The 26530-nt window shown below is 36.8% G+C and overlaps 1 protein-coding gene across 1 annotated transcript; it reads right to left on the bottom strand.

Moving 5' to 3' along the window:
- Positions 1–262: 262 nt before the first annotated feature.
- On the bottom strand, positions 263–15159 carry CD2 (CD2 molecule). The gene is made up of 5 exons (XM_058185333.1): positions 15062–15159; positions 6450–6752; positions 4716–4973; positions 4112–4240; positions 263–835 (listed from the first exon to the last, which is right to left on the bottom strand). The coding sequence occupies exons 1-5, from the start codon at positions 15117–15119 to the stop codon at positions 639–641; spliced, it is 945 nt and encodes a 314-aa protein (XP_058041316.1). The 5' UTR covers positions 15120–15159; the 3' UTR covers positions 263–638.
- Positions 15160–26530: the final 11371 nt, after the last annotated feature.

The raw sequence follows: 26530 nt of genomic DNA, 5'->3' as shown, positions 1-26530 counted from the left end.
CCTATGCAATTGCAAAGTGACTGAAAGTCTGCACTTCTATTTTTCATTGAATACAGCTTCATGTAAAATATAAGAAACAAACTGTAAATTTTATTTATCTTTATTAGAAACAATCATCTTTTTAATCTGTGCATGTATTACAAAAATATAATGCAAAACTACAAAGATTTAGTATAGGACATATAGATATAGAACAATGTAAATAGAGAACAAATTTCTTTTAGAAATTAGAAATAGAACAAATTTCCAATTTCTTCTTTTTTATTGCTTTAAATCAATTCTCTGCGTATCTATTACACAAATATAGTGCAAAACTACAAAGATATATGATAGGAAATATAAATATAAAACAATGTCATACAAGAAAATACTTAAATTGTTTGAAAACAACAGCAGTTATACAATCATTAAAACAGGCCAAAATCTCTCTAGTCATGAAGTCCTACATAGCTTTTTCTGTGGGAATAATAAGTTACTGTGAATCTTCTGATTTTCTAGTTTTGTTTCTAATCTATTTGCCAACAGCCACACTTTAAGCCTGCTCAGAGTTGGCTGGCTAACCACATTTACAGACATTGCAATGCTAATATGGAAAGCAAAAGTATTTCCTCTGAAGTAAGTATGCCACACAAAAATACTTAAGGTCTTTCTTTTATGCGCCGGGGTGGTTTCGGATGAGGGCATGATTTGGAGGGAGCAATCTGTTGCTGCAGCTCAGAAGGAGGGGACCTGCTTTTATGAGATGGTGGATTAGAGCCAGAAGAAGCAGGAATCTCAGGAAGTTTCCTTTGTTGCATGTGATTCTTAATCTGGATTTGCAGGGCATACTCTTCAGCTGCAATAAGGACAAACAAACAAAAACTCTGAGTAATACTGATTGACCTAACTGAAGAGCAGCAGTACAAAATCATTTCTGGATGGCACGAATTTTATGCAGAATATCACAAGGGTATAGCATAGGATTATTGTCAAGTACTCAATTTCCAATACTAATTCAAATCTGGACAAAGGTAGAGACAGTTTCAGAAATGAAGAGCCTGCCATATCAAAGTTTACAATCCAGCACCAAGGTCAAGTCCTCCTTTCCCAAATTGGTAACATTACATGTCCTTACAACAGCCAGCATCAAAATGAAGAGTTGTAATCCAATATATTTGGGGGCTATTGGTTGGGGAAATCTGCATCATGATGACTTGATTATCACTTGACTGCCTTTTATCTGTCATCATCTCCAGTCACCTCTACTTGATATCACAAGTTTTAAAAAAAACACAGTCTCAGAAAGTCTTGGGTAGATCATCATCATCATCATCATCCACTTTAAAAAGTAAACATGGATCAGAAATAAAGAATATCAATTAATTGAAATATAGAGAAGTACAAAATAGATGTACTATACAAAAATCTTACATAGCACAACTCTATAGAAATAGTAAAATACAAAAAAGGCCTTTATCATAAAAAAAATAAGTTGGATCCTAAGTCCTACTAACAAAATATATGTAATTAAATCAGGTAAAATTAAACAATATACAATATAAATGGCAGGAAAGTCTACTATCAAGACTAATCAGAAGCCACAGAGCCCAATCAGAGGATTATTCCTATTTTTTAAAGTCAAACTAAAGGAATTGAGGAACTTTCAATTGAGTAACTTTCAAATTTCTAGGTTCTACCATATCGCAAGATCTAAAATGGACAGCTAACATCAAAAACATCATTAAAAAAGGACAACAAAGAATGTTCTTTCTGCGCCAACTCAGTAAGCTCAAACTGCCCAAGGAGCTGCTTATTCAGTTCTACAGAGGAATTATTGAGTCTGTCATTTGCACCTCTATAACTGTCTGGTTCGGTTCTGCAACCCAACAAGAAAAACACAGACTTCAGAGGATAATTAGAACTGCAGAAAAAATAATTGCTACCAACCTGCCTTCCATTGAGGACCTGTATACTGCACGAATCAAGAAGAGGGCCGTGAAAATATTTACAGATCCCTCGCATCCTGGACATAAACTGTTTCAACTCCTACCCTCAAAACGATGCTATAGAGCACTGCACACCAGAACAACTAGACACAAGAACAGTTTTTTCCCGAAGGCCATCACTCTGCTAAACAAATAATTCCATCAACACTATCAGACTGTTTACTGAATCTGCACTACTATTAATCGTCTCATAATTCCCATCACCAATCTCTTTCCACTTACGATTGTATGACTGTAACTTGTTGCTGGTAATCCTTATGATTTATATTGATATATTGACCATCAATTGTGTTGTAAATGTTGTACCTTGATGAACGTATCTTTTCTTTTATGTACACTGAGAGCATATGCACCAAGACAAATTCCTTGTGTGTCCAATCACATTTGGCCAATAAAATTCTATTCTATTCTAAAAAAAAAATATGTCATCCAAAGAATAAAAAGTAAATTCCAAAATAGTGGGACTAATTCTGAAAGACTCTCAATCTTCACTTTCCTGTTGGAGTAATGGGAATTGCCAAAAGTACCCAAGGAAGCTGACTGAGTAGTTTTTGTTGGGATGTTCCTGCTCAACGATGAAGATAGGGAGAAGTACCATATTGCATTGCCCCAGAGACTGAAGAGATTTTCTAGTGGTATCTACTCCTAATTAGAAACCAGGACAGGATCATGAAGTTGATGAGAGAAAAAAGACAATATTAGAATAGAATAGAATAGAATTTTATTGGCCAAGTGTGATTGGACACACAAGGAATTTGTCTTGGTGCATATGCTCTCAGTGTACATAAAAGAAAAGATACGTTCATCAAGGTACAACATTTACAACACAATTGATGATCAATATATCAATATAAATCATAAGGATTGCCAGCAACAAGTTATAGTCATACAGTCATAAGTGGAAAGAGATTGGTGATGGGAACTATGAAACGATTAATAGTAGTGCAGATTCAGTAATAGTCTGACAGTGTTGAGGGAATTATTTGTTTAGCAGAGTGATGGCCTTCGGGAAAAAACTGTTCTTGTGTCTAGTTGTTCTGGTGTGCAGTGCTCTATAGCGTCGTTTTGAGGGTAGTAGTTGAAACAGTTTATGTCCAGGATGCGAGGGATCTGCAAATATTTTCACGGCTCTCTTCTTGATTCGTGCAGTATACAGGTCCTCAATGGAAGGCAAGTTGGTAGCAATTATTTTTTCTGCAGTTCTAATTATCCTCTGAAGTCTGTGTTTTTCTTGTTGGGTTGCAGAACCGAAGACAGTTATAGAGGTGCAAATAACAGACTCAATAATTCCTCTGTAGAACTGGATCAGCAGCTCCTTGGGCAGTTTGAGCTTACTGAGTTGGCGCAGAAAGAACATTCTTTGTTGTCCTTTTTTAATGATGTTTTTGATGTTAGCTGTCCATTTGAGATCTTGCGATATGATAGAACCCAGAAATTTGAAGGTTTCTACTGTTGATACTGTGTTGTCAAGTATTGTGAGAGGTGGAAGTATGGAAGGGTTTTTCCTAAAATCTACCACCATTTCTACGGTTTTGAGTGTGTTCAGTTCCAGATTGTTTTGGTTGCACCACAAGGCTAGTCGTTTAATAATATTAAATGTTATTGTTTAATTTGACAGGACAAATTTAAGCATAGTCATATAGTTTTTGTCTGCTCTTTGCTAATCTTTGGAATATCTCCCATGACAGAGCATTTAAGGTGAGGTTTTCCAAAAATTGATGCTTGGCAGGGAAAAAAGAAAAAAAAACATGCACCCACTCAGCACATTTTAATGATTTTCATTTTTGAAAATGAGGAACCAATTCAATTTGCAATCACAAATCACTAATTATTTTATTTCATTCAGCCTTGTAGAAACCAGGCTGAAAAGCAGAAGGGGGAAAAAAGCACACACTTTTATAAAAATCAGGTTTTTTGGGGCACATTAAGTAAAATGCTATATTTTCTCTGTGTTTTCTTTCTTCCCCTCCTCCATGGGCCAGACCTGAACTTTAGTTTTCATTAAAATATATCTAGAAATTAATTTAGGACATATATATTTCACAGTGACTAATAGATTTAGCATGCTTGGTTGTTAGAAAGAGAGAAACTTCTTCGATTTTAAATGGAAGGAATGCCAGGATTACCTTCCCTTTCACATCTTTTTGCTTTCTTCCTTCTGATGCAGTAAATAATCAGAGCCAAAAAGATGATCAATGTGACTACACTTCCCATGATTATCAGGATGAGGAATATAGGTACTGAATCAGGTAAATCTGAAACAGAAAAATTCATAAGAAAACGTTGTATGTGTGTAGTTATACAAATATACGCATGCACATAGAGAAAGGAAAATGAACATATACAAAAGAGAAAAATACAGTCTATTTTTTTTTCTGCCCTCCTAACATGTTAAAAATAAGGGGAAAAACATAAAGCTTTTATTCATGGTTTCCTTAAAAAAAATTTCTTGAATATATCACAGTTGGCATAAACAATCAAACCGCAAATTCATTTAGCATTTATTCATGTAACTGATTGGCTCTGTCACAATTACAGGTACTGTATATATTTAGATAAGTGGAATGTCTCATAATTGACGATTCATGTTAAAAATTACAAATTACAAACCACTCAGTCTGAATTTATACATTAAGCCAGAAACTAAACCAACTGTATTATGATTTACATATTTAATATTCCAGGCTATGGTCTAACATTCAGAAATGTGTTACGAAGTTAAGTTAATACCTTCTCCTGAACATGTTATATGTTTCTCGGTATGATTCTTCTCAGAATTAACATCAACCTCACATCTGAATTTTCCAGAAAGGACTTTTAATTGCAATGTCATCTTCCATGTTGCATTGTCATATACTGGTTGTTCAAACATTTCAATTTCTTTAGTATCTTGAAACAATTTAAATCTGGGTTTTGGTTCCTCAGAAGATTTCACCTCGCATGTCAATATTCTTTGGGAACAAAGCTCATTGAGTTTTAGTTGCAGCTCTGAAAGAAAAGAAATATGCTCTGCTAAATAATTTAAATATACCATTATTTTTAAAAAGCCCCAATAATTGCATAATAGAGGATTAAATCTTTATCTTTTCGACTACTGTTTCCATGCAGAGCCATGGTGGCTTAGCGGTATAAAATGCAATATTTCAGGCTAACTCTGTCTACGGCCAGGAATTTGATCCTGACTGATTCAGTATTGACTCAACCTTCCATCCGTACAAGGTCGGTAAAATGAGGACCCAAATTGTTGTGGGCAATATGCTGGTACTGTAAATCATTCAAAGTGCTGTAATGGGGCAATATATAAGTCTAAATTCTATATTCCCCTGCTGTTGGCTTCACTGATGGGGCAAATAGGAATTGAAGTCCAAAACATATAAAGAACATTAAAATGCATAACCAGCAGGTAAAGAAACAAGACGTATTAAAGTTATCTTACAAACTGAACATTAAGCAAAACTAATGAGAAAAAACATCAGTATTTGGCTATCTAATAATGACAGATATTCAGTGAATTCTGTAACTATTACTACTATAGAGTGAAACACAACACAATACAATACAATACAATACATTACAATAATAATATCTAGATCCTTGAATTTCCATCTGAATCTTGTTTTCTTTTACCAAAATAAAGTAATTTGCTTATGCGCAGCCTGCTTGAGGGATTTAAATTGGTAATTTTAATTTTGTTTTCACTGTTATCCCAGTATAGAACAATATTCTGATTATGATATCCTTTTGGATATTCTGATATTTCGCAGCAAGATTATGCATTGTTTTAATTCTTTGTTTTGGATTGTATGAATGTAGTGGCTCTGACAGATCATTTTTTGCCCCAATTGTTGGCTCTCCAGATGTTGCTAAACTACAAAGCCTGGCATGTCTATTTGCCAAGCTGTCTGGAGCTTTTGGAGGTTGTTATTCAACAACATCTACAAGGCCACAAATGTCCTACCCCCGCTTTATGATGTTCCATACCTTTTCAGTCCCATACAACATCTAACATCAACATGAAACTGTTAGGAAATGTCATTTTATGGTTTCAAGAAACTGTTATCAATACGGCAACAAAGCTCAAGTGAGGATTTCATTTCTGATCCTGTGGGGAAAAATATTTTTTTTCACAAATTGCAAGCACTTGCCTCCTAACCAAACCATGGTATCATGATCATGTTATGTCAGTATTGAATGTTTTCCAGTGGCAGACAGGTTTTCTTGGCTCACTTCAATCTATTGGTATTTGTTAGAGACTTGGGAATCTAAGAATTATTTTCTGAGGGTTGTCTTGTCTTATTAATGCTTACCAATTATTCAAAATTTACAGTAAAGACCATATGGGAATATCACTACCCACAGAAATCCAACTATGGCCAATCCAAAGTGCCAATTTGAAGGAGAAAAGAAGTAAAACAAAAATGCTCATTGGTTGATGAAGGGTAGACTGGTATTCAAAACACTCACCATCAACTTGCAACGTAATTAATCCATTAAATAAACTATTGCCATTTTCATCATGTGCTTCTACTTCGTAATTTCCAGCATCCATTTTCTTCAATCTATTTATTTTCAGACTTCCATTAGGAAATAAGTGGAATTTGTCTGGTTGTGGTTTTAGCAGACCAGTCTTATTAGCTGTAAAATCTGCAATAAATGTAGAGTCCTTAATCCAGATTAAAGTATGTGGTTTGGCACTGGATCTGGGACTGGGAAGAATAATTTGGTTTCCAATATAACTGTGAATCTTGACATTCACGGACGCAGAACCTACAAAAAAAATGAACAATTTTTTTCCTTAGATTATAAGTGGAAAAATATGTGCTTACTGCCTTTTAAAATTTATCAATTTCCTACATATCTTATACAGGGTTTCATCTTCCAAAGAAATTAATACCAGTGTTAAACACATTTGCCTTGATTTAAAGTAGTTTGCATTTATAACAGTGGTAAGCATAGAAAGTGTTTGGTGCCTACAGAAGCAATTATATTAAATCAGTGGTGTTTTGTATTTTTTGGGACAAGTTTCATAATGATTGGCATTCAGAAGAGCCTATTATAACAGAATAACAGGATTGGAATGGATCTTGAAGGTCTTCTAATCCAACCCCTGCTCAAGAAGAAACCCTATACCATTTCACACTGTTGTCTAATATCTTCTTAAAAACCTCCAGTGTTAGAGCATCCACAACTTCTAAAGGCAAGTCAATCCACTTATTAATTGTTCTAGCTGTCAGGAAATTTCTCCTTAGCAACTTCTAAGTTACTTTTCTCGTTGGTTAGCTGCCATCTATTACTTCATGTTCCTGTGTTGACATATGCACAATAGAATATAGAACTGTCAAACCTGAAGCTGGCCATTTGAGACTTCAGTGCTGACACACTGGAGAAGAGGGATAGGGAGGGGGGAATAGAGATAGTTGGGGTTTTGTAGTCAATACAAAATGCTTTCTCTTGGGAACCAAGGACATTCCCGTAAGTGCTTTGAAAGGAGGGGTCTGGAGTCACCTAGCAACTGGACAGTATCCTGATTGGACCATGTGACTGATTATTTTGAGAAAGTGACACGCTTATTTTTAATTAGGTGAAAACCATGGGAATAATCAGAATCGGTTTTTACCAGCCTGTGCCAATATGCCATTTCCAATGAACCTATTCTTTGAGGAAATTGCCTGCCTCAGAGTTTTGTTTGCTATGGGTTGTGTACTTTAAAAAATAAAGTTTTTAAAATAAAAACTTTATTCAAAAAAAAATAACTTATCCAAACCAACTTTCCTTTTACTCACATATATACAGTTAAAGATAACATCTTCCTTGAATAAATGGTAACTATTGTATTTTTCAAAGTATAAGAAACACCTTTTTCCCACCTAAAAGGGGTGAAAATTTGGGTGCATCTTATACACCAAATGTGGCCCCTCCCACCCACTGGCCCCAACCTTTGGCCTCTGTCTTCCAGCAATTTACCTCTTTGCAGCAAGCAGCAAGAAGAAACAGCCCATTTCAGCTTCAACACAGCCTAATTAGCACAAGTTGATTGTCCCCGACTCTCAATTGATTCAGGCTGCAGGAATGGCCATTGCCTATTGTTGCATGGGCTTCTGCTGCTTGCTGCAAGGAAGTAAATTGCTGGAAGCAGATTTCTCTTCTTGTGCTAATCAAGCTATGTTGAAAACAAAAATGAAAGTAAAGCAGGCTGTTTGCTGTTTGCTGCAACCAGGCAAAATTGCTGGGAGGCAGAGGCAGATTTCTTTTTCTTGTTTTCCTTACCAAAAAGGGTAGGTTGTCTTATAGTCTGGTGGGTCTTATACTCCGAAAAATACGGTATATAAATATACCCAAGTTGTTTTCCCTGGCAACTATACAGAAACAGTTTGATAATGTCTTTTTCAGAACATTTTCTTTAACTTCCAAGGCTAGTCTATTGTTCTGAGATTTCTGATGGTTTCCATCAGAATAAATCATATCTAACCCCAATTTTAATAGTTTGCCATATTAGCAGTCATCGGATTCAGCCAGTTCCCACCAGTTCAGGCAAACGGGTAGCTAACTTTCTGAACAATTTGACGAACTGGCAAAATGTCCTTCTTTTTCTTTTTCCCATGGGCTTAATCCTGTCAGGAAGGCAGGAAGGAGGCGCTCTGGTGTGCCTGTGTGTGTTGTTTCTAGCCTAATCCTTATTATTGCCCTGCTTAAGTGTTTTCCGAAACAGAATACAAGCTCAAATTTAAAGCCCAGCAGAGAGCATAAAAACTCAATACAAATTTTCACCCATCCAACCCCCAAACTGGAAGACTGTTCTACTGTGTGCTGATAATCCAGATGATTCAAAAACACCTATTGGCCTTAGAGGGGCATTGAGAGCACTAACATGGTATTGCAAGGAAGACTAGTTAATTATCATAAATTATCAATTATCAGAAAACCAAAATTATGGCATTTGCCAAAAGGCCCAAGAACCTTGGCCAAAAGATTGACCAGGCCTCCTGTTTCAAATACCTGGGGTAATTCTTCATTCTACCAACAGTAGGAAACCTCAAGGGCACTATGTTGCAGAAAATGTACAAAGGTGCTCATCTGCCATCCTTGTATTTCAAGACAATAGGAGGCCATTATTTACCTGCAACATTCAAACTATTCAAAACTGAGCCAATAGCACAACTTCTTAATGGTGCCCAGCAGAGTCCCTTTTCCTGTTCTACATCATTAGAACTTGTTCAATCCAATTTTTTTAATATTGGCCATTTAAGTCCCAAAATGTGTATCTGATAACACCCCAAAAGCCCATGAAAATGGAGGCTAGAATGTACGTGATCGTACTCAACTATTGACTCAAACTATTCATTTTCCCCTTACCTTTGCTCCATTAACTAGTTTAATTCACATGGAAAAAGTTAGTGGCAACTAAAAGTTAGTGGCATCTAAAACCAGAACAAGTAGACACAAGAACAGTTTTTCCCCGAAGCCCATCACTCTGCTAAACAAATAATTCACTCAACACTATCAAACTATTTACTAAATCTGCACTACTATTAATCTTCTCATCGTTCCCATCACCAATCTCTTTCCACTTATGACTGTATGACTGTAACTTTGTTGCTGGCAATCCTTATGATTTATATTGATATATTGACCATCATTTGTGTTGTAAATGTTTTACCTTGATGAACGTATCTTTTCTTTTATGTACACTGAGAGCATATGCACCAAGACAAATTCCTTGTGTGTCCAATCACACTTGGCCAATAAAAAATTCTATTCTATTCTATTCTAAAAATCTCATCTTTGGCTTTTTCTCAAGGTTGTCTACTCAGCATATGATCAGCCCAAAGCACTCATTAAACAACCTGTAGTAGACACAGAGCAATAATTGAACTTAGCCAAACCCCAACCTTTATTGCCAGTGAATCCAACAGGTATTCTGTCTCCCTCATATTTGATTAATATTGACATACCTAACCATTGGAGGGCATGTACTCTGGCACAACATTATGCAAACATAGCTGATTGTGAATGCTGAAACAAGAGAATTCCCTGCCCAGAAAGACAAAAGCTCTTGGGCAGTGGTGGAATTCTTTTTTTTTTACTACCAGTTCTGTGGGCGTGGCTTGGTGGGCATGGTGTGATTTGGTGGGCGTGGCTTGGTGGGCATGACAAGGGAAGGATACTATAAAATCTCCATTCCCACCCCACTCTGGGGCCAGCCAGAGGTGGTATTTGCCGGTTCTCCGAACTACTTAAAATTTCCGTTACTGGTTCTCCAGAACCTGTCCGAACCTGCTGAATAGCACCCCTGCTCCTGGGACACAGAGAACACTACCTTGTGATATGACAAAAAGATGCTACCAAAGGAACAGTCAAACAAGAGGCAGCATAGCTCACAACTGGATTGCTGGTCAGGGCAAGAGGTTCATAAGAGACCCTCACTAGTTTCTCAGGCTATAAAGGAGACAGAGGTGGGATTGTACTTTCAGACTTGCAAAATTTTGTCAGTGTAGCTTTATAATAAAGTAGAATTAGGTCATCTGGTTGTCATCCCTAACTGGTTTATCCCATATGGCCAATACATGGGACACACTTGCCTTAATAAACAAAAAGTGATTGAAAGGTGTACATATGAAATGCAGGTAAGAGTGGCCCACACCTTGTTACTTTTTCAAAGGCCCTGAAGACATGTTTCTGGGAATCCCAAATTGATTCAGATTGATCAAGTGGCTTGTTTGAGGGTGTTTGGAGCCTCAGGGGATGGGAGAAGTTTTAAATTGTGGTATTTTTATTGATTTATGTACCTGGAGTCATCATATGTGAGTTGGATGACCACATAAATTTGTTTAGTAAATAAAGAAATATATGCTATAGAAAACTGGACTCTTTGTAAATGTTTTGTTCCATGTGGATTTGAGTTATTTCCATAGATACATTATTTTATTTGGCTCAAGCAATTTCTGTGGGAAGAATTATACTGAAAAACTAGAATACATGAAGAACTGAGCCCACATTTTCAACCATAGGTCATAACAGTTATAAAGAGGGCCACCAGGTGACCAGATATTATTTTATGACTTTTTTGTGGCTGTGATCAAGCAAACACAGTGGTTGCAAAGCAAATGTCACAGTTGATAACTGAATTCCACAGTTGTTAAGCAAATCCATTGTTCGCTATGGGGAGGGATTTTGCCAGAAAATGGAAATAAACACCAGTTTCTGCCAAAAATGCCACAAATTGCAGTCATGTGATCATGAGGTGCTGCAAATAATCATAAATGCAGCTGGTTAACAAGCATTTAAAATGCAGTCATATGACTATGGCAGGGCCCCAGACATCAGAATTTTGACTCCAGGGGTAAAAAGCTTTTTGGATATCTGCTGTAATTTTCAACAGTTGCTAAGCAACCAGTCATAAGCACAGACTACCTGTATTCACAAAGCCCCTAAAATCATTACAAATGCTTTGAGGAATGTAAAAATAGGCCTTTTTTAGTCTAGCATTTCATTTCTCCCAAATGTTCAAATTGCCATTTAGTTGACTATTCATCCAATTTAATAAAATCCTTTTCACAACTACTTTTGTTTTTTATCATCTGAATATTTTAGTATTGTCTACAAACTGCTTACCCTTAACTTTTATGAACAAATTAAAAATATTGGTCTAAACACAGGTCCTTGAAGGAGTCTATTTCTTCTTTCTCTTCATTGAGAAAGCTGGGTATTCTGAGCTATAATCTTGAATTTAAATTGTAAGTCTGCAATTAGATTAAGAGGAGAAAGAGAAGGAAAAGCTAATAACAGAGGCATTCCGTTCAGTCCTAATTGTGATAAACTGAATGAAACACAAAGATAATTAGACCTATATGGATATTTTATGAGAATAGAATAGAATAGAATAGAATAGAATAGAATAGAATAGAATAGAATAGAATAGAATAGAATAGAATAATAATGTTATTGTCATTTTGAATGTACACTAATCGGCATGCATTAAAATGAAATTTCGTTGCATACAGCTCTCAAAGGGTCATTACCTCCATAATACACTACATAAAATGACAAAACAAACAAACAAATAAATGCAAAATTAGGTATATATATATCCACATATAAAATATGACACAGAGAAACAACGCAGTCTAATTCGGATGTATACATGTACATGGTGAGTTTAACAGACCGATGGAACAAAGCTGTTATGGAATCAGTAGTCCTGCTAGACATACTTCAAAATGTCCTCTCAGAGGTGAATAACAGAAATGGACCATAAAGTGCATGTGTGAGGGGGTCTCTAACAATGCTTTGAGCTGTAAGCACATAACGCTTACAAGCAGTATCCTGAAAGACAGGAAGCAAGCTTCCTATAATCTTCTCAGCTGTCCTTACCAGTCTCTGTATGAACTTTCTATCTGAGGCACTGCTGCCACCAAACCAAACAGTGCTGCAATTTGTTAAAATGCTCTCAATTGTGCCTCTGTAAAAAATGGCCAGGACAGAAGGAAAAAGATGTGCTTGCCTCATCCGATGCAAGAAATGTAAATGCTGGTTTGCACCCTTCACTAAGGATGATGTGTAGAGAGACCAGTTCAGATTGTTAGTTATCTATACCCCCAGATACTTAATACTGATGACCATCTCTACAGCTGCATCCTTGATACTGAGTGGAATATGACTATGCCAGCTCTTTCTAAAATCTACAATGACCTCCTTTGTTTTATTAACATTTAGAATCAGGTTACTTTTATTGCACCAGACCACCAGAGCCTTCACCTCTTCCCTAAAAGCATCTTGAGTGTCGACCCAGATAAGACCCACCACTGCCATGTCATTCACATACTTCACAATATGATTCATAGCAGATTTTGCACAGCAGTTGTGGATCATCAAGGTGAATAGTAGCAGACTCAAGACACAGCCCTGTGAGGAACCCATACTCAAGCAGGTGGAGTTGAAAACTTTTCTTCCAACTCGCACAAACTGATTTCTACTGAACTGTAAATTTTACCCCACATGATTTACAATTAAAAAGGGACATTCAGAAATGAAAAGAACACTTTTGACTGCAGAAGCATAATATTAAAAAGGTTCTTCTTTCTCATGTTAATAGTTTGTTGCCCAGAGATTTAGGGCAGCTTATTTATTTATTTAGAGTATGGCAATGGCACAATTAGTCAAGAGACTACAATGTTAGTACCTAATAGCTAGGACCCAAATTGTTGGGGGGAAGATGCTGACTCTGTAAACTGCTTAGAGAGGGCTGTAAAGCACTGTGAATCAGTGTATAAGTCTAAGTGTTATTGCTATTGCTATTTGGCTGCCAAAGAATTAATATAGCTTTTCTCAGCCTACTGCCAATCAGATGCACTGGATTTTCAATCCATTAATATCCTATTTTAAATTCTAAAGCAACTGAAAGGGATCACATTTGGGAAGAAGTTCTTTAAAGTTAAAGCAAAGTTTGTACTGTTTTTCATTAGAAGGAGGAAAACACTCCTAATTTGTCTATGGAGATTCTTAGTCATCCAGGTCATGGTTGTCCCAAAGGTGCTTTTTCAAGAGGCAACATGGACTGTCTGGTTTTCAACAGTGAAGGGACTTGGGGCTGAAACAATCCTGCAGAAAGCACAGCTCCATAGCACAGTCCTTTCAACAGTTCCAAGAAGGCTCCATACCCATTTGCATTACTCAGGTGACCCTGAGGACACAGCCAAACTTCCAAGTGGCCACAACGACTCGCCAAAAGAATGCAAATGACCAGCTGTCTGCAAGAAATAGAAATCCTTCCATTCTCCAGCAACCAAGTCAGAACTGAAGAACCTTCTTGGATGAGAAGCGAAATGTCTTCAAAGAAAAACAAGGAAGTCCAGTTGCCTGTTGAAAAAGCACTTTGGGGACTCCTAATTTATTTTGCTGATAAAATTCTAATGGCAGTTATAGTTTTCATTACACTTGCTTAATGGTAGTCTGAACGGTTATAACCAAATATTTCACATTCAACATTTTCGAAAACATTTTTCCCAACTTCAGTAGCTCATTATAGTAACATTGCCATAGATAAACATAATCTGTTTTTGGTTCAATCCTATTTACCTTGGGACTGTTAGCGACAGATAGAATCTACTCACCCAGTGTAGGCCAGCTGGGAGGGAGCTTTATGGATATATATAACCAAAAGATTAGGCGGGAAAGGGCTTCACATTCAGGAACAGCTTGCTCCAGTGATCAAGATAACACATACCTTTCTAATATTTAGAAAAACTATAAAAGCTACATTTCAGAGCTTTTGTTATAGAAAAATCAACTTAATTTGACAGTAAAGATGGTAAATGAATGGATTCTATTTTATTTCAAATGGGATGGGTATTTTATATTTTATGTATATAGTTTAATATGTATATAGTTTAATATTTTCCAAATAATAAAATCCTATCTGAAAAGAGTACCAATTGAAATTTTGATAGAAGTGTTCTGTTTTTATTGCCTATTACAAATATAATTTTTAAGAAAGCAATTCGACTGATTCTAAACTATTTCAGGTTTGTTGTTTTTCAGTGTTTGCATTACAATACTATTTTTCTCTGATAACCTTTTTGTAAATGTTTGTATTAAACTGCTGGGTGTAATCAAGTATTCACAATATTGCATCATATGTTCTATAACCTCTATAATGTCCATAGCTGACTTTCATAAATGTCAATAAAATTGTACAAAACCCAAACTCTACTAAATCCTACGAGACTCATTTCCAATCTTTAGCTGTAAGTCTGGAATAGTGATTAAGATGTTAGACTTGGACTAGGAGGATCCAGGTTTTAGTCCACTCTCAATTGCAGCAACTAACTGGGAGATTTTGGACCAATCTTTTTCTCTAAGTCCAATGTCTGAGAGACTAGCCTAAGGACATTCACTAACTTTTCACTGAACTTCCAAGTCCAACATCTTAGCCCCTGAGTACTCTCCTTTCACTTTCAAAATTTTTATTTTAAAATATACTGAACTGTAATAACGTTGTTACTACAATGAAAATATTTCCAATAAGAGTTCTTCGCATTTGCAAAGAAATTCAAAGAATGTTGTATTTTTGAACTCACCTTCCAAGCTGAACAAGATCATTAGGAATTTAATTAGGAATGGGTTGCCCAGGTTCATGTTCAAGGCTGTATTTATCTAGAGAGACAAGGAAGTGTATGACACAGCTTGCAGTATCTGACACACGTACATCACATTGTTCATTTTCTCTTTCTCTCCCTCCTGCCTCCCTCCCTCCCATCACCCATACCAACCGCACTTCAGCTTTTCTTTCTCTAGCAATGAAAATAGCAGAGTTAGTTATAACGGCTATCAGTATCTTTATAAGCAGATACTGAAAAAATATACAACTGGTGTTTTTCCCTTTCCTTCCAAAATCTTTATTTTCTTCCATTATTTCAAAGAAAAATTGAACAAGCTTTATTGATAAGTGTCAATATGCAATTGGAGGGTTAAATTCAGCAATTTTCTATACAGATCACATATATATCTCTGTCAAATTATTAAAATCATGATCCGACACATCAAAGGAGAGGGGACTTGATTTAAAATTAAGTAAAAGTAGATGCTTTATGCTGAGCAAATTTTTGCTCTTCACAAAATGTATAAATAAGAAAAAATTATTATATACATAAATATATACCGTATGTAAATATGCAAGTGAATAGCCTTGAATTGTGTAATATGGTGCACGTATTGTAGATTTGCTGCTTAATTCAGTAAAATAATATATGACAAAGAAAGTATGCAGTAGAATAAATTATTGCTTAGCAAATGATTCAATTTTCTGTAGGAAGTAAGTCAATTCTTTGTGATGCCCTCTTGTTTAAGATATTTATGAAGGTACAGATAAGAAATGGCAACATGACATGTGCTGGTTTGGGACATAAATATGTTGTTAGTGAGAATCTAAAAAGAACCCACACAAATCAAATACTAGATAGATTGTCTGATATAAGAAGGATGGATCTGAAAAAAATGTGCTGAATACCAAAACAGTTGTTTTTAATAGAGAAAATGCAAGTTATGCCAAAATAATTTTTTAAAAAATAAGAGAAAGCAGTGAATTCCTTGATAGAATATTGACCAAACACAGGAAAATGGATGCAAATGCAAATGACAACAAAAGGAAGTGAGTAGGATATGGTTTGTTGTAAAAATGAGATTTTTTTAAATGAGAGAAGCAAAATGACTGCATATGAGGGTGTGTCTTTAATTACTTGGTTATAGGAAACTGAGAGTTAGAATTTTCAAACAGAAGGTAAAAAGAAATTGAATTAAATGAAAATGACTTGTATAATAAAATAAAGCTAAAATAAAGAATAGGTGGTAAATAAATTAACATTGAACACAAAAGAAATGATCACCAAAAAAAAACCAAACACCAACCAATGACAAGGGGAACCACTAGAATATAAAATAAGAGCAACCCACTCCGTACTAAGGTAGCCCTGATGATGTTATGAATGATGATGATGTTTGGTAATGAAACCTCTGGAGGAAAACAACCAAGCTCAGAAAGCACCAAGGACTCCCCATTTCAACTATTGTTGCTATGTGAACCCTTTATAACAGCAGGTTTCCTATTTCAATTATTCCCAGGTACCGTCAGCCACCAAGTCAAAACTACACTCCTTGGTCACTCATTGCAATAATACTGAAGAACAGAGATTATTCATATTATCATGACCTCCCATTTCATTCTGCACCAGTCCTCTGGTCCTTTTATCTATCAAACAAGGTATACATGTTTAGCACATTTTTGGATGCTAGTGCTCTGTTCAGAAATAGCACAAGTGACATGTCACAGGTACAAAGAAAGGACTGTATCCTTTCTTTGTACTAGAGCACTAGATTTTTTTATAGGAACTCATTTATCAGTAAACATGAAAGGAGAGGAACAATTAAAAATTATTCAAATCAGCAATGAAGGAAGCTATTGCTCTGAAGGCATGAGAGTAACTATTCCAAGTATATGAGACCAGCTATCGTCTTAGGTTGAGAAGGACATTAAAAGGAAGGCCACATTACCTGAAGACAGACATAACTCTCTCTTCATTTTTATTTTTCTCCCTATGGAGATGAAGATTGGAATATTCTGAAAAGAATATTTTCAGAAAACAATGGGCAAATAAGTTACTTGTTCACAACCTGGCCTCACTTTTGTCGATGGCATAATATTACACACCAGATTTCATGCCAGGGCTCAGTGTTAGATTTTGGAAGAGAAGCTTGTTCCTTTCCAGAATGTCATGAAACTGTATCAAACAGATTAGAATCTATGAATGCTAAATAAGCAGTGGAATAACCTGCTTTCTGAAACACTGGAACTCTTCAAGAAAAGATTGGACAGCAATTTCTCCAAGACAGTATGAAGATTTCCATGTTGGACAGTGAGTTGGACTAGTTGGATCTCCAAGTCCCTCCTATGGAATTCTATGGAAATATGTTTGTGCATAAGTAAAGATCAACTTTATGTGATTAAAGGGTAAAACCAAGGCTGTCAGACATTCTGGCATTGATGTAGGGATGAGGGATCTCTTATTTAGAGCAAGAATGTCTAGCAGAAAAAAGGTACTTTGGCTCAAAGAGCTTAAATTTCTTCTTTCAGCAATGTGAACCATGCAAGATTGCATCTCCAGAAAAGTCTAGTGGGATTTTTTTTTCAATTGACTTTCAGTGGAAAATTAAATAAAACATGTATGTTCAGCTATATATGCTATTTTTAAAAAAGTAGAAATGCACAAGATGAAAAAGAGCCAAAAAATCATTCCTTGCCCAGCCACTTTCTATGAAATAATTGTAGTACTATCTTGTTCCTTCTTGTCATTGCTTGTTAGTTTTGTTTTTCAATGTAACCCCTCTCACACAAAATTCTTATCCATATCTTTGGATGAAGATAGATAGATCCTGGTTTAAATCTCCATTCAGTCACTGTTGACATACAGCCAATTACTTTGTTTGTTTCTTTGAAATATTATTGAGTGGACCTTGGTTTAGAGGACAGCAGAAGAAAGGAAGAAGAGGAGGAGACAAAGAGAGATAAGACCAATTATAATAAATGTGGTTCAGCTCTTAGCCCTTGCATATTTTAGTTGCAGAAGGGTTTTGTGTCTTTGCAAACTGCCTGGCAAAACATAACTAAAACAATATTTATATCCCAGGGAAAGCTGTATTATTTAGTAGGTTAAAAAAATGGCAGGAAATAACATGAAATGTATGTGTTTAGACTGCACAAATTGTCCCAAAGGTGTTTTTTCAAAAGGCAACTGGTTTTGTTTTTCTAGAAAAAAGCACCTTTGGGAAAACCACAACCTGAATGATTGAGAATCTCCATAGACAGATAGGTAACTCTGGCCAATGAGAAAGCTGTATATACTAGCTAGTGGTTTTAATTGATACAAGTCAAACGTGAGTCAGAAGTCATAAAATAGCTAAAAATGTAGTTATCAAGATCCAGGTGCCGTTGCATTCCGGTTATCATTCTACTCTGTTTTATCTTGACATTAATGCCATGCACAGTTGCAAAATTATTCTCCTGATAACCATAAAGGTGTTCTCAAAATCAACAAATTCTGTGAATCTCAGCAGTCTTGTACTTACAGGAACAGGAAGCTAGTTAAAAAAAAACACTATAGTGTTTTCACATGCGTAGTGGAAACAAAAATGAAAGTTGTTTTTTTAATTTCACAACATATATCAGAAGTGTAAAACAAATCAAGATTCTAAAAATGTGCAGTACAGGGTATAGGAAGTTAGCATCCACTCCTCTCCTAGAAGAATGAAATATTCTAGGAAATATTAAAAAAGCAGAATATTATATTTCCCTGGAACAGAAATGGAGAAACATCTTTTTTAGGCAGGAAGCAGACTCTTAATAGCCCCCAACTTCCTCAATAGCCCACAGCAGATGTCACAAGAGATAAAGAGATAGCTAGGTCTATTCAGAAGCAAATGCCCTCACCCATGATCCAACAAAGATAGGATTAGCCCTCTACCCATCTAGCAACAGAACTTACCATATGGCACCTGGTGAGATTGCATCACCCAGCCAGGCTCAACCAAGCCTGGGACTCAAAAGACAACTTACAAAATTACCCCTGCATGTCCCCATGAGAGTCTGACAACCAATTAGATTACCAATTACCAATAGAGTAGAGCTGCTGCTTTAAGGAGAAGTGGGGGTAGAAAACTCCCGCATTTCTTCCTGATTTGCTTCAGAAAAGCACCTGAGTAGAGCTGCTGCTTTAAGGAGAAGTGGGGGTAGAAAACTCCCGCATTTCTTCCTGATTTGCTTCAGAAAAGCACCTGAGTAGAGCTGCTGCTTTAAGGAGAAGTGGGGGTGGAAAACTGCCTGCATTTCTTTCTCATTTCACAACGGCGCGCGAATCTAATCTAATCACTATAAATCAAAAATAGCAATAATATATTCAGGGTTGGTCCACTTGAGATTGTGATTTTATTCTATTCAAAATGACTGGTTTAATTCAGTGCAATACTTGTTTTGCAGCTGTCTTTCGCAGTACCCTTTTCAAATTTGGGTACTGTCCTCTTTGTAAACAAATTAGCAGTCTACATGGACAGATTACATATCTAGAATCTCTAATCTATGCTCTCCAAGCAGAAATTAGGTACCCAATTCAGCCATTCCATCTGCTGAGCCATCAGCCCCCTCTACCACAAAGATCCTGCAGGAAAAGGGCAATATGGACAACCGTGGGATCTGGCAGGGTTAACCATAAACACAAAGCTTTTACAGTGTCCCAGTATAACAGATATAGTGCCCTTGCTGACCTAAATAGGAACACTAAAGTGACAGATCAAGGTAGTTGTGATACTGATAACTCAAACAATCAAGGGATTATGGTTCAAGATGAAGAACTTACTTTGGAAAAGTGTGAACCTACTTTGGAAAAGTGTGTATCAAGTATTACAGATCGGTCACACAAGAAGAGCATGGTATCCAAAAAGAGAAGCCACCTTCTGATTGGTGATTCAATTGTAAGGGATGTAAATTTAGGAAAGGATATGGAGGTTTTGAAAGACGTCAGGTGGCTACCTGGTGCTACTGCCAGCAGAGACAAGAGGCGTATTCTTAAGATAGTCAAGAATGCCAGTAAGGATTCTGATGTTGATGCTATTATACATCTTGGCACAAATGATCTGTCCCAAAAGGATGTGCTTTCTGTGCAGAATGATTTCCAGAGCTTAGGGTATGAACTTAATAGCATAGGTTGTAGGCTTAACTTTTCAGAGGTTTTACCAGTACATAAGGAACAAAAGGTAAAGGCCAGCGTGTAGTGGAGTTTAATGTGTGGCTAAAGGAGTGGTGTAAAAGGGAAGGCTTTGGTTTTATTAGTCATGATGTCTGCAACTGGTCCAATGAAAAATTGTACAAAAGAGATGGATTGCATCCATCAAAGAAAGGGACTGAGTTACTTAGCAATACATTCACAGATTTTCTGGATAAACATTTAAACTGAACAGTGGGGACAGAGAATTAACTGATATAGAAAATTTCTGTCCCCAGCAATCGAAAACTAAAAGGGTTATCAGTGCATGTAACATAGATGTCTGTATGGGTAAGACTATCAACCATGCTATCAAGCAAAACCAAGCATTTAACAGTGAGCGCCGTACCATGTGCACTAAACCAACAGATGGCAAGAAAGTAGGGGCAGTCAACACAGGTTATGTAGACAGTAAACACAAGATTAATCCAAATGGACTCAAATGTCTATACACCAATGCACAGAGTATGAGGAATAAACAGGGTGAATTAGAAATCTAAGTAAATGAGGGTAGATATGATATTGTTGCCATTACGGAAACTTGGTGGGATGAAACTGACAAATGGAACATACAGCTAGAGGGATATAAATTATTTAAAAGAAATAGACCAAATAAAAGAGGAGGTGGAGTTGCACTATATATAAGAAATAACTACATCTCTACAGAAATAGAGCACAATAATGATGAAAATCATCTTGAATGTATTTGGGTCAATATAAAAGGGTGAAAACGATATTGCCATAGGTCTATACTATAGGCCACCCAACCAAACAGAGGAAGTAGATGAACTTTTGCTAGTCAGCTAACTAAGGTATGTAGGAAGCACATCACAGTAGTAATGGGGATTTTAACTACCCTGACATCAACTGGGAAACAAACTCTGCACCAAGTGGAAGATCCAACAGGTTCCTAACAAACCTAGCAGACAACTTTGTTTCCCAAAAATAGAGAAGGCGACAAGGGATCAGCCATATTGGACTTAATTCTCACTAACAGAGATGAAATGATAGAAGGTGTTGAAGCTACAGGAACCTTGGGGCAAGTGACCACGCAATATTGGAATTCAACATTAAGCAAATACAAGTAGTAGAACAAAGTCAAACTAGAGTCTTGGACTTTAAGAGAGCTAATTTCAATAAACTTAGAGAGCTTGAGAAGGATTCAATGGATGAGAATCCTCAGGGGAAAACAACTCAAGAAGCTTGGGAAATTTTGAAAAGTGAGATTATAAAAGCACAGTCTAACACAATACCAATGAAGAAGAAAATAGTAGATCTCAAAAGAAACCAGCATGGATGCATAAAGAACTATCTGACAAATTGAAAGACAAAAGGACAAATATAAAAAGTGGAAAGAGGGCAAATAACTAAGGCAGAATATCAGCAAATAGCCGAGCCTGTAAAGATGAAGTGAGGAAAGCTAAGGCTCACAATGAACAAAGGCTAGCGACAAAAGTAAAAATAACAAAAAGCTTCTTCCAACATGTTAAAAACAAGAAAAAGTCAAGGAAACAATTGGCCCATTGCTGGGAGAAAGTGGCAAGAAGATGACAAGCAACAGGAGAAAGCAGATCTACTTAACTCATATTTTGCATCTGTCTTTACACAAAAGGAAAAACAATCCAACCTATCAAAACAGCACTACAAAAACAGATTAGAAACACAAGTTAAAATAGGGAAGAAAATGGTAAGTGAACACCTGTCTACCCTAGACGAGTTCAAATCACCAGGACCGGATGGATTACACCCCAAGGTTCTGAAGGAACTGGCAGACGTGATTTCAGAACCACTGAACTATATCTTTCAAAGATCCTGGAGCACAGGGGAGCTGCCAGAGGACTGGAAAAGAGCTGATGTAGTTCCCATCTTCAAAAAGGAAAAAACAGATCCAGGAAACTACAGACCTATCAGTCTGACCTCAATACCTGGGAAGATTCTGGAAAAGATAATCAAGAAACGAATCACCGAACACCTAGAAGCAAACAAAGTAATAACCAAAAGCCAACATGGGTTTGTCAAAAACAGATCATGCCAGACTAATCTTATCGCATTCTTTGACAAAATGACAAAATTAGTAGATCAGAGGAATGCTGTCGATATAATTTACTTGGACTTCAGTAAAGCATTTGATAAAGTAGACCATAACCTACTACTAGATAAAGTAGAAAAATGTGGGTTAGACAGCACCACCACCAGATGGATTCGTAACTGGCTGACCAACCGCACTCAACGTGTAGTCCTCAACGGAACTACATCCACATGGAGGGAAGTATGCAGTGGAGTACCCCAAGGCTCTGTTTTAGGCCCAGTACTCTTCAACATCTTCATCAATGACTTGGACAAGGAGATAGATGGGGAACTCATCAAATTTGCAGATGACACCAAGCTGGCAGGAATAGCCAACACTCCAGAAGATAGGTTCAAGTTACAGAAAGATCTTGACAGACTTGAACATTGGGCTATCTAACAAAATGAAATTCAACAGTGAAAAAGTAAGGTTCTACATTTAGGCCAAAAACAAAATGCACCAGTACCGTATATGTGGTACCTTGCTCAATAGTAGTACCTGTGAGAGGGATCTTGGAGTCCTAGTGGATAACCATTTAGATATGAGCCAGCAGTGCAGCAGCTGTTAAAAAAGCCAACACAGTTCTGGGCTGCATAAACAGAGGGATAGAATCAAGATCACGTGAAGTGTTAGTGCCACTTTATAATGCCTTGGTAAGGCCACACTTGGAATATTGCATCCAGTTTTGGTCGCCACGATGTAAAAAAGATGTTGAGACTCTAGAAAGAGTGCAGAGAAGAGCAACAAAGATGATTAGGGGACTGGAGGATAAAACATATGAAGAACGGTTGCAGGAACTGGGTATGTCTAGTTTAACAAAAAGAAGGACTAGGGGAGACATGATAGCTGTGTTCCAATATCTCAGGGGCTGCCACAAAGAAGAGGGAGTCGGGCTGTTCTCCAAAGCACCTGAGGGTAGAACAAGAAGCAATGGGTGGAAACTGATCAAAGAAAGAAGCAACTTAGAACTAAGGAGAAATTTCCTGACAGTTAGAACAATTAATAAGTGGAACAACTTGCCTTCAGAAGTTGTGAATGCTTCAACACTGGAAATTTTTAAGAAAATGTTGGATAACTATCTGACTGAGATGGTGTAGGGTTTCCTGCCTGGGCAGGGGGTTGGACTAGAAGGCCTCCAAGGTCCCTTCCAACTCTGATGTTATGTTATGTTAATTAGAATACAAGCTCAAATTCAACGCCCAACAGAGGGTATAAATCTCTATCTCTCTTTCTTTTTTTTTTATTTTGTCACAACAATATATATAAGCATCAACATAAAATAACTACATATCATATAAGCATATATATGAGCAAAAGTATGCAATAACTATATTAATTTGATATAATGAAAGGAAGCAATTGGACAGGAACGGTAGGCACTTTTGTGCTCTTATGCATGCCCCTTATAGTCCTCTTAGGAATGGGGTGAAATCAATAGTAGATAGTTTTTGGTTAAAGCTTTTGGGATTTTGAGAAGAGACTACAGAGTCAGGTAGTGTGTTCCAAGTGTTAATAACTCTGTTGCAGAAGTCATATTTTCTGCAATCAAGATTGAAGCAGTTAACATTAAGTTTAAATCTATTGTTTGCTCTTGTATTATTGCGATTGAAGCAATAATACAATACTCTCACTTTTATATATAACACTCTCACTTTTTCCCCAGGATCTCAAAACCATGTGGTCCTGTCCACCATTAAACCATCTTTTCAAGCAGTCTCCATGTTTCCAGTGTCTTTCTCCCCACTTGGAAGTGAACCCAAATGGACATTTCTTCCAACACTTTCTTTCTTCCTTCCTTTTTTCTTTCTTTCTCCATATTTTATCTTTACAACAATCTTAGTTAGTTAGTTAGTTAGGCTGAAAGATAGACAAGACCAGTCACTGAATAATTGCACACCTAATATCATACTTTATATTGTCTTCTGTTAAAGAAGAATCCTCTCCTGTCTGCAGCCATTTCCCCATGCTATGCCTCTAAACCTGGGTAAGCAAAATCTAAAGTGGCACATAATTGCTGTCCCCACTGCTGATCCTTATCTGGCCTGTATTGCTCTGTTCCCAGGCACAATCTAACTTCCCTCCAGCCTGATTTTTTTCTTTTTATGATCCTTTAATCCCTTTATTTGGGGTGGAGTCAGGTTGACTAAATGGAGCTGAGTGTTTATTGTCTGAATGCCCTTCCTGATACCTACAAAGAGTTCACAGCAGATATTTTCTCTTTGTACCTTGATAGAGAAACTTATGTCATTGCTACAATTGAACAGTCAACCTTCTAAGTGGGAGGTGAGCATGTTCACCTCTAGGCCACCATGCTATTCACTGTCCAGCCTAAATAATAAGCAAGAAAGTAAAGCAGATTTTAGACAAGTAGAAGTTGCCTGTGGGCTGTGTAGGAATAATGGAGTAAATTCTTCTTCGATACCAGAATGATTAAGGACAACATAACTCTGACTTATTCTTCAACAAGATGAAGACAATGTCATGGAGACACAAAAAGAGAAATATGTTTCTGGGTGACATAAATGCTGCGATTAGGCATACGTATGGGAAGGCCCCACATTTTCTTTATTGGTAGTCCATCTGCTTCGTGGGTTTTTTTATTATTATTATATTCACTTTGAAATGGGTCTTGCAGAAAAGCTGGATAAAACAATGAATAAGGGCCAATAGCTAGTTCCATATTTACTAAGCTCTAAGCTGACTTCTAATGGATTAAGCATTTGGAAAGTGATAAAGCTACTTGCATTCCAGACTTTGAATTCGCTCCTCTTGTATTAGTCTTTCTTACACAAAATATCAGTTATTAATGAATAATTATTTCCCAAAGTGTGATGTTATGTGCAGCATCTTTGCAGGAGTTAAAACCAGAGCATTCCTCCTCCTCCTCCTCCTCCTCCTCCTCCTCTTCTCCTCCTCTTCCTCCTCCTCCTCCTTCTTTTGGTATATCATTGTGGCATTCAGCTGACAGGGAAGAGGAAGTTTTCAAATTACACATTTCTGCACTGAGGTTTCAGTGACAAGATAGAGACTTAGCAAATAACATGTGCTAGTCAATTCTGGAAGGATTAATTAAAGTCATTGAATTGACTTAATAAGTTCCCTGGAACTTGTTTATAAACATTATTTCCTTTCCTAAAATTGTCAAAGAGTATGGTTCAATTAGTGTCTCTCTCTCTCTCTCTCTCTCTCTCTCTCTCTCTCTCTCTCTCTCTCTATCTATCTATCTATCTATCTATCTCTCCCTCTCTCCTTCCCTCCTGTAGCAAATACATTTGGGTAGAGAAAAAAGAAGAAGGAGAAGGAGAATAGAGAAAGAAAACTATGCCGTCTCCATTCTGAGGTCCTTAGAAAAGTAATGGGTCCTGCAAAAAGCATTTGCTCAAACTTCCAATGCTGAAGTTTTGCCCTTTGCTGTCACCTGGTGGCAAAATTGTCAAATTGCACAGCTGTCCAATGCTTGCTAAATTATTTATAATTAAACTCCTCAGCATAATACAATCCTTAGAATTCTTGGTAACTTGTATACCGCCAACTTGCTTTTCCCAGCTAGAAATATTGTATTCTAATACTACCGATCCATAAAGACTGAAAGAAAACAATTAAAGCAAGTGATGAAAAGTATGTTGATCAATAACTAGACATTGAATCTTCTCAGCCTCCATTAAAACTGGCCACACATTAACATGCACTGTTTAGCATCGCCTGGAATCACGTTCTTGCTCCGCTCACACATACATACGGTCTTCTGCGCATGCGCAGAAGAGTTTTGATGATGTTTGGGTCAGTGGGCAGAGCCTCCTGCCGGTTTTACTACCGGTTCTATAGAACCGGTCCAAACCAGGGGCAACCCACCACTGACCTGGACCTAAATGCCTACTTCTGCCATGAGAAAGCCAGGACAGGCAGAAGAAAGAAGACATGCCTACAGTTTTCCAAGATCCCATACCCATCCCTATAATTATGCACAGTCAATCACCTGATTTCAACTTCAAAGTAAGAAGTGATAAAGCAGGACAATTTTAAACATTATGAAGCTGTGGTAGAATAGTGTAAGCTTAAGGGGGAGTCTACTTTAACACTGGTACAGTTAATGATAACTTAAGGCTGTTTCATGAGGCCAAAGCTGAAGATTAATCATGATGCAATTAGTTTTAGTCACTTAGGATTCATTT

The sequence above is a fragment of the Ahaetulla prasina genome, chromosome 5, assembly GCF_028640845.1.
Source record: "Ahaetulla prasina isolate Xishuangbanna chromosome 5, ASM2864084v1, whole genome shotgun sequence".
In the NCBI taxonomy this organism is placed as follows: domain Eukaryota; kingdom Metazoa; phylum Chordata; class Lepidosauria; order Squamata; family Colubridae; genus Ahaetulla; species Ahaetulla prasina.
This window is presented reverse-complemented; position numbering and strand designations above follow the sequence as displayed.